This window comes from Pleuronectes platessa, chromosome 2 (assembly GCF_947347685.1).
Source record: "Pleuronectes platessa chromosome 2, fPlePla1.1, whole genome shotgun sequence".
Lineage (NCBI taxonomy): Eukaryota > Metazoa > Chordata > Actinopteri > Pleuronectiformes > Pleuronectidae > Pleuronectes > Pleuronectes platessa.
The window spans coordinates 21,266,801-21,276,752 of NC_070627.1; the positions used below are offsets into that span (position 1 = coordinate 21,266,801).

At 44.7% G+C, this 9,952-nt stretch overlaps 1 protein-coding gene across 1 annotated transcript in view; it reads right to left on the bottom strand.

Annotated features, from left to right (window-relative positions):
- magi1b (membrane associated guanylate kinase, WW and PDZ domain containing 1b) overlaps positions 1-9,174 on the bottom strand; it is a 130,167-nt gene extending 120,993 nt beyond the window's left edge. Inside the window, exon 1 of the mRNA XM_053435537.1 lies at positions 8,293-9,174. Coding sequence (XP_053291512.1) covers positions 8,293-8,590 — 298 coding nt within the window. The 5' untranslated portion in view covers positions 8,591-9,174. The remainder of the gene's footprint in view (positions 1-8,292) is intronic.
- Between the last annotated feature and the right edge of the window lie 778 nt (positions 9,175-9,952).

A 9,952-nucleotide genomic window follows, 5' to 3' on the forward strand; every position in this document is an offset into this window, starting at 1 on the left:
CTATGGTACCTGACAGGCGAGATGCTGCCCCTAGCACTCTTCAGCACCAAGGTGCCAGTTGGCGAGCGGCGCGCACTTGCAGATGCCATCTTGGAGCACAAGCCGGCTGAACTCCCCATGCGAGCCCCACAGCTCTGCTTTGGCACTGGCTTCAGCAAGCTGAAGTTCCCAACCCTCTCACCGACCACCAGCTTGGCTGACCTCGCCAACCCAGAATGCTGTGAATGTACGTGCCATCAATGTTGTGAATGACAGTGCCGAGCGTGGCGTCAAACTCACATCAGACTTTGTGGCAGCAGCCAGGAGCGAGGAGCACCTGCAGAATGTACTGCAGGCAGTTAAGCATGACTGGTCTAAACAGCCAACTAACCTGGTCTAGCTTGCGCTTGCAAGCTAGACCAGGACTAGGACTCAATTTCAATGTTGTTCTTTTTGTTCTTCAATAAATAAATGTTGTTCTATTGAAAATAAATGTTCTCAAAAACAATTTCTTGCGTTTTTTTTAAATTACCTAGGAAAACACCCAAAACGGCTCATTTTCATATTTTTCACATGTTATGTTCCACCTCTAAATCTCAATGAATTTGCCCAAAACTTTGCATAAGTCATTTTTATCTGTGTCCGAACAAAATGCAACCCCAGACAGTTTGATATTTTGAGATTTAATTTTTGCCTTGCAATTTGATGCACCCTACCACAGGGGTAACGCTCGAAAGCTGGAAAACCTTTTGGTGCTAAAAGCTTTAAGAGCAACAGTGTTTTGGCTTGTACACACCCCTTTCACAAATGTGAAAAATGCTCTCAAAACCCACACTCGCAAACCTCACAGCCTCCTGACATCTGTCAGATTGTTGCTCCAGTGTCCTCTTTTCTACTCTTTACCAATCTACACTGGCATATTCTATTCAGAAACCATTGCACCATAGCTATATTATAAGTAAGTCCATATTTAACATCCATTTCAACCAATAACTGGAAATCTGACGGCCTTTTTTAAACTCGCAGACATTAAAAGCAGTGAATTCAGAACACAAAGTTTATACCTGGTCATTCAGAAGCCATTTAGCTCCTGGCTTAGCTTAGCAAGGCTTTAGCAGAGACAATTAGTCATGACAGGATCAGGGATGCCACTGATGCGAAAGGTCTGATCGGTATAAGCTCTGATACTGACTGTTATAAACAGATATGGTTACTGGCGACAATGTGACTGATCCACATTAAATACAGTTCATCTGTCAACGTCATTACAAGATTCAGTGGACTCTGCTGTTTCATTTATTCAGTCGGAACAGGCTGCTGACGACTATGCTTTTAGTGCCTCAGCAATACCTGATGTTGCCTTAGATAAAAAATGATTCAAATGAGTTCCCACAGTGAAGTGTACAGATACTTAAACTAGGGAAAGAATGTTTGTATCAGGCCGTAATATGAGGTTCAGCAATCAATATCAGGAGAGAAAATGTTGGATTGGTGCATCCCTCGACAAAGCAGGGCTAGGTTAACAGTGACTTTAAGTACAGAACCAACACAGGTTCATATTAAGCTCCAGGTTTTAATTTCACTGAGTATTCCGACACGCACAAGGGACCAATCGCTTCATCGTATGACAGATGGGGAGAAAAAGGCACAGCATGGTTAAATGACTCCATTCTATGAATCCTGAAGAACTGACCACTGAGAAAAGAGTGTTGACAGACAACCCCAGGACAGGTTCAGAAATGTACTGAAAATGTCTTGTGGGAAAAGTTGTGAATGATCTCTTCACCTACTTCCTTGGTAATGGCTGCAACAGCTGCCTATTCGAAAGCTTGACTTCCAGTTTAGGCATAGTGTCATCGTTATGTTTACAAATCTAAAGCTGTAGAGAAAATTAGGTCTGGACATTTTCCAGAGTTTGCCTTTTATAGATTTAGAATGCAATAGATTGTCCCAGTCAGATGCATTCACAACAACAGGAAAATGTCCAGAACATTCAGGTTGATGGTTGGCGACTGGGTAAGGAATGCCGGAGGTAGGACATGACGTATAAATTCTACTGTAGAAGTCCTGTGTTTTGGTTTACGGCACAACAACACTGGCTTTGCTTCTTATGACCAAAAGCTCTTCAATCTTGTTGTCTTTCCAAGTTATGTATTTCACTGCCTCCAGATAATTTCCCTAGAATGTTTAGAATTCAGTGCATGTCTGAAAGCAAAAAACCGACGTTGGTAATTAGGACATTCTTCAGGAACTTTTGTCTAAATATTGTCCAAATCTTGATGCAGTTCCAAGAAAATACACAACTACTCCTCTTATGTGCACATACACAATTTGAGGACACTGGATAAGAGGTCTTCAAAGGAAACTGCCTGCTTGCCTCCCCCCACCCCAACCTCACCATCGTAAATAAGTCGGCCTTTCTCCTCCTCTGACAGTGTGTGTAACTGCAAGTGCCAAGTGTGACCAATTGCCATTCACACTCAATACAAGCGCCTACTCTTAAGCTAATTATGAAAAGAAAGAGTATTCTTTAGCAAACAAGAGGAAAAGACTGCGCACATGTGCATACGTACCTCTTAAGTGCGATTACAAAAAGTGCTGCATTAGTGAGACAGCATTTCATGGTCTATTTAGCTGGTAACTGAGTGTCCCTCCAGTGTATTTAAAGGCAGAGCTTAAGCTGAGCACCGACAGCCATAAAAACAAATTCAGCTCAAAGTAGCTTATACCGTACACATGTGACTACTATCTCTCCCACTTTCTCGCTCACAAACACACAGTCCCACACACACACACACACACACACACACACACACACACACACACACACACAATACACAAAATACACACAATATCATAGATATAATCATGCAGCCTGAAATTGAAGCCAGAGATCTTTCCCAAAGCAGGCTTTAAGGGAGGAAGTGAAGTCGTTCCACCGCTGTCAGAGAATACAAAGGTGGAAGAATGGTTGGCGCAAAGGAGGGGTGTCCAACTTCCTGTTGAAAGAGAGGAAATAAACACTTCCATATGCAATCTCTGCCAGAGACACACATACACACTCCTCCACAGCCTGGAGTTAATGCAGTAACACGCTGTAGTAAATTTGAGGAGGGAGGGCCCTAGTTAGCAAGACGCGCCACCATATGAAAGAGAGAATATTTTCTACTGCCAGAAATTTATAGCAAATGAGGCCTCATTCATCATCACACAGGCTCTATAACATAATGCAGCCGAGAAAGAAATAAACTCCAACGAAGCTGTAGCACTCCACTTCCTGATTGGACTGGGAGAGAGCGGCGGTCGGTTTTTATGCGAAGAGGATTCAAATTTCTTCTGTGTCTGTGTCTGTGCATGTGCCTGTGCGTGTGCGTGCGTTTGTGTGTGTCACATGCAACAAATCCTGTTGACTGAGGCCGCTCCCACACAGCATACCTCCTGCCTGGGGGAAACCCATGAACTCTCCCGGCCACTGTGCAATTTTTCATATCCAGATAACACAGTTTCATATACACACACATTTATGTTACACAGATTGTGCTGACCGTCCCTGGTTACACTCCCTACCCTGACATTTCCAACACACACATACAAACCCAGCCATACACCTTAAACCTTATTACAATTCCATTCTTGAGCTTAGAACACAACAGTCACCATGTTTCCCCCCTTATGGAAAGTACACGGTACATAAACACGCGCAGTCACACAGAAAATAGCATAGAAATTTCCCCAATCATTAACACACCCAACATGTGTAGTGAGACTGGAGCGAGAGCATGACACTAATCTGATCTCAATCTGAAACCTCTGCTGTGATTGTGTGTTTGTTTGCGCTAAGTACGTGTTATCCGCGGTGTTAGCCGGTGACCGTTTCCCATATATGGAGCAGTGGGTCATCTTCTTATGAAGATTATCCATAAAGAAGTTCCAGGGGTTTACCACATTAACGGGTCTTATCATAGGGAGGATTTCTGTTTGCAAACACAGGATACTGTCTATGTCATTATAGCATATCACTCACTTTGATGTTAGATTAACTGCTTTCAGACATGAACTCAGGAAACTCTCCAAACATTGAGGTCCGGACTTTCTTCCAAGAGTTTGAAGAACGCGGCAGGAGATTCTCCAATCAGACGCTTTCACAACAACACAGAAATGCAGCGTCCAGGTGAGGGGTGGCTCACTATGCAGGAAGCAGGATGTGACACATAGATTTCACTGAGGGGATAACATGTTTTTGTTTACAGCACATCCACACTGGCGTGGACCCGTATCACCAAAAGCGCTTGAATCTCGTAGTTGACACCGACTATGTCAATCTTCCAAGCTGACATAGTCGCTGTCTTCTATTCAAATGTTAGAAAAATCATCAATTTTCCCACTCAATTGCGGAGTTCATTGCATGTCTGAAAGCAGCTATGCATACATTGATCAGCCTGATCCTAAATGTGTTCAACATCAAGCTGCATTCAGACAGTTAGCTAGTTGTAACGGGTGAGGAGACAGAGGGAATGTCTGTGTTTATATAATAGTCCTAAATTACATAATCTATTTTCCCAGAGCTTCAGAACAATCAATACACGGTGAAGCAGACTCCACGGGTCTTGGGCTAAAGGCCGATATATGCTTCTCCGAGTCCATTGCGGACTGACGCACGGACGGATCGGACGGACACTTTTTGATTTATAGTTCCACGAGCCTTTTTGTTGTGAAAACAATTCACCGCCAGAACAGTAGTTGGCGCAACGGAAGTCGAGCTTAGAGAAGCCTACCTCATGAGGTATATAGAAGAAGTCCATGCTGGTTTATTTACGTCCTCCCGGCTCCTCACACACAGTGAACGATGGCAACTAACAGAAAAAGGATGTTGATGACGCGACAGTTTTTGCTGAAATAAAGTGACACCCAGCGGGTGAAAATGCTTATGTTATCGTGTCTTAGTGCAGCGGTACCCCGGTCTTGTTTCCAAACTGCGTTGCTAATTCAACAGCTTGAAGCTACACGGAGGCAGCTAGCTTCCCCCCCAGCTTCCACACACAGTCAGCAGGGACACCCGATACTAACTACTACCAAGTGTTTGCTTCTAACCTGACGGTGTTTGAGAAACAGTGTCATGACAGCCGTGGGATTAAAGTCAGCGGGTTTTTGCGCTGTTCCCACCTCAGTTAGCATGGTGGTTAGCTCGCTAGCCCCGTTATGAAAGTTCGTTATAACCGTATGTGACCGTACACACATGCCGTAAGTGCTCTAACCAGCCACCGTCAGCCGGACAACGCCGCTGGCTTAACACACTTGTCACATTAATCATAGAGTCGTAATTGTGATTTTGGTTTAATGTGATGTAGGGAATGGAACAGGAAGTTTGAGGTCCCGAAATGCTGGCGTTAGCGGACCAATCACAGCCAAGGGCTATCCGTGGGCTCTCCGCAATGCCGACGTGTAGAAAAATCTGAGCTGTCCGAAAAGCTCTCCGTGGAGCCCCGGAGTGTGTGTGTGTTCTTCCACCGATACCCTATGCAAATATCACAATCTCTGCAGCAGCGCTGGTTACAGCCTCTTATCAACTCAGTGTGGAGGTGCTCCTCTGCTAACAGGTCTGAATAGAGTGCTGATGGTCTCGACCTAGCACTTTTCAACACGTCTCCTCATGCTGATGGCAGTCAACAGCAGCGGGCCAAGACGTCCCAGCAGCACCTCTCCACACATCTCACTTGATTAAAGTGAGAAAAACGAACACACGCCCTGGGTAAAATTAGGTCACCTCAGAATTTACAGATGGCCCTCGTTGCCAAGCATATTTTCCCAATTAAGGCTGATCAGGGAAAAGGAAATTCCCAGACAGCGTGAATTATTAAAAGCTTGAAATGGAATCTGATCATGTGATGGTGTATGACTCTGACACCCGACATCCCCAGATAGCTCCTGGAAAAAAGAGAAAGACGGGCTGGGGGCCATGAGATTTGTGATTGGCTGAAAGTGGGAGTTTTCCTCCAATTGTGGGAGTGGTATTGTTCACAGTCAGCTCTGGATGATATAAGGTAAACTGATTTCTTAAAATTCTAAATCCACAAAAGTCGTTTCCTCAGAAAGAGAGCATTTAATAAAACGACCAAACACTTTCTTGTTAGCATGCTTCTCAATAAGAGGTCAAGAAAAGGTCTCTGAATTCAGCACTTACAAAAAACACATTTGAAACTGTGATATTTTTACTGCTGTTTTTTTCACCTGTAGCAAGAGTTTTATCAGAAAACTCCTCCCCCGCAGTTACTGAATGTGAGAAACCTACAACGCTCACAATTTAGAATATCCTGGAAACAAATAAATAAAACTTAACAAGTGACAAACCCAAATATTACTGAAATCTTAAAGGTAAAGAGCCACATTGCTCCATCCACATCCACATTGTGCTTTTCCTTATCAGACCTCTTCTACGGAAGGTGTGGATATGTGTACACATCCTACTGTGACATTTCAAAATGCACAGGTGCAGATAATGAAATGAAATAAAATAAATGCATGCAGGTTTCCCGTCCCACAGATCAGAGCCGTCCTTATCTGTATTATCATCAACACCAGTGCTTTTCTTATGATGGTAAGTCAGCATGTCTGTTGTGGAAAGAGGTTGACTGAGGTTACATGCACCGCACCCTATTCCAGTTTGGTTTGAACACAGCGCGTTAAAAACGAAAAAACAAACTGTCTATACTAACATGCCTGAAAATGCACATCACATGACCATTCGCATGTACGTTTTTTCGCCTCCTCGCTCTCACAGGGAACGGGATGTGAAGGTTCACCACTGATTCATTCAGCTGACCGGACCCTCATCGATGGTCAACCTGAGCACATCCAACTACATCCAACTTCTGAGGATCCAGTTATTATAAGATGTATTTCCCCACTACTTCACATCTGGGAGAACAGTTCATTCTTGTTGATGTTTTGTGCAAAAGTGGTGGAAAACAGAACGTGGTTACACTGAATGTCATCTGCAGGTTAAGACTGAACAACTTTCTAATCCTCAACCTCGCCGGAAATGAACATACTCTGATGTTAACTTATACACAATTGGTGCTTCTTTAAGCAGGCCTGGTCAATACAGCTCCAGACACTATCAGGTTATAAATATATGGGCCTGTCCTTGAAGAGCTGCTGCTCTTTTGTCTGTCTCTACAGAAAGTTGAGTGTGAGGCGCAGGCTGCCTGCGAGCATCCCCTCAGCAGTCTGCTTCACCACGCTGGGAGCCTGTCACAGTGGCTCAGTGTCAAACCACCAGCCCCTGCTTGCTGAGTCAAGCTGACCATGAGCGAGCCAGAGCAGCCGTGCACAGGCCTGATGTTAGTGTCTCTGCTGGGTGCGTGATATTCCCAATCCTGTTGGGTGTCAAAGATGGAGTACAGATGGAGTACATTCCTGACAGATAAAGCTGAAAAAAAGGCCCAAACAAAAGCCACATTTTGTTGCGTTTAGTGGATGATATCTGGGTTTAATGCCACTAAATGATCACTTGTCTATTTCATGTGTCTGGTTTACTTGTATCACCTGGTATTCCTTCAACATGGAGGCAAAGAATGCTTGAAATAGGATGACTTGTACTACTCAGAGTGGTGAGACCTGTGCGGTTTGGTTATTTCAGGGGTTGAGTGTCGCTCTAAAGATAAATGTCACCGGCCGACACATTATCTGGATGTGGTTTATAAACATATTGGTCATTTCCCAGGTTTGATAAGGCGACAGAACGAAAAGGGGAAAGCTGAATAAACAATGTGTGAGAGAGCCTGTGTTGTTTACGTGTCCCTGGACCTGACTGGTGACATTTTCTCTGGGGAGAAAAAAAAGAGCCAAGAGCCATTCAGAAATCCGTCTATTTAAAGTCACACACACACACACACACACACACACACACACACACACACACACACACACACACACACACACACACACACACACACACACACACACACACACACACACACACACACACACACACACACACACACACACACACACACACACACACACACACACACACACACACACACACACACACACACACACACAATCCATCTGGCAAAACTTATCTCCACAAACTTCTCACCCACAGGACTCCCCCGTGGAAATAGTAACCATTTCTGTTTTGTCACTTCTTGAAGGTGAACTGTACAACTCAGCATGCCGATTTGAATTAACATTTCCTTGTGTTGTATTAAGAGGCCTGACACACAAGTTGAATAGCTGGTCACGCTTCAGTAAAGTGGGAAACATTGATTGGCTCATTATCAGACGGAGTTCCGCGTCCAGTCCTCTTACCTTGTCTCACACTTTTCAACCTGACGGCCCCTTTGCAGTTGTTAATCAGTGTCTGCACGTCGTACAGGGGTAATCCCGAGATGGAGAGGTTCTCCACCTCCAGCAGCAGTTCCCCTTCGTTTAATTTCCCAGTTTTGTAAAGCACCATGTCCTGGTTCACCGGGCCGATGTGGGCGAACTCCCCGTTCTCCGCACCGCCTCGTAGCGGCACGTTGAGCTCCCCGCGGGCATCTTTGGACACGGAGCTCTCGGTCACCCTGGAGGTCCAGTGGGTTTTCTTCAGCGCGGGTTTGGACATCGTGGACAGCTGCGGGCCCGACACCAGAGCCGGAGCCGGGGGGACCCCACCGCCGAGGGGCGCGAGGAGCGGTCACAGCAGCGGCGTGTCAAAGAAAGTCGACCCGTGTCCGGGAGAAGCGCAGCAAACTTTGTTCCGTGCGCCGCAGGAACATGCGCTCCGTCCCGCGCTCTCTGCCGGGCACACCAATCAAGCCATCCCCCTCCGCACTGGAGACACTCTTCACTGTGGCAACACAAGTTTCATTTTAACACCGACGAACCCGAGATTTAATCCTCCTTTATCGATGTCATGTTACAGCCACCGTCTCACTCCGCTTCCCTGACTCTCTCTCTCTCTCTCCTCTGAAGTGACTTTAAACGATGGAAGTTTCTTCTTCTCCACTTCCCAGCGGCTCCTCGGACTCTTCTCTGGTGTGTGGGGAGCAGCTGAGCTCACCTGTCGCTGTCAGCTCCTCTGGGAGCAGGTATGAAGCTCCTGTGAGTTCAGATCAGTCACACTCTTCCTCCCCTCTGCTCCTCTTCTCCTCTTCTCTTCAGTTTCTGTCGAGGCGCTGCAAATGTGTTGCTGTTCGTGGTGCTTTCAAGAGCTGTCGGACAAATTGATATCCAGCTGTATGGACATGAGATGCCCATCTGCAAAACTGCTGGACATAGAAGTAAAAACATCTGTGACATATTCACTCGATACTTTAGAGTGTAATGTGTAGATGTGACGCATTTAATTTAGCATCAGATACCTTTCCTTTTTAATTGATACATTTATTACAGCCTATAACTTTTTAAAATGCCAATATTGGGGTTATTAGACCGGGAAAAGTAAGCAATTTATGCATTGAATTATATGTATTCATCTTAACTGCTAACAATAACATTTAGTGTAGTCTGTCTGTCCATTTTAATGAACAGCCGTCACCAGGACATGTGGTGCAGACACATGTTCCCATCAGGATGAATTATGACATTTAGGATCCCTTTCACTTACAAACAAAGGTCTGAAAGGGAGGTTCGGTTTTCAGCTGTGTTTGTTTGTTTGTTTATGTTTGTTTGTGTTGGTTTGTGTTGGTTTGTGTTTGTTTGTGTGTTATTAGAATTACACTTACTCTATGTCTCAGGGAAGAACCCATTAAACTGTTGGTGCAGGTACAGATTGGGGATGTCCAGGATATCTTTTTCTCTTTCTTTGACATTCGGAAAGTTTTTCAACGTTTTACTTTGCTTCTCAGAGAATTAAATCAGAATCACGATGAAAAGAGAAATCCAGACATGAAATTTATGAGCATGTGCAATTTTATGGCGATGCTTATTAAAATCTGGATCTGGTGTAATAAAATGTGTACATTTATGGCCAGCCATCTACTTA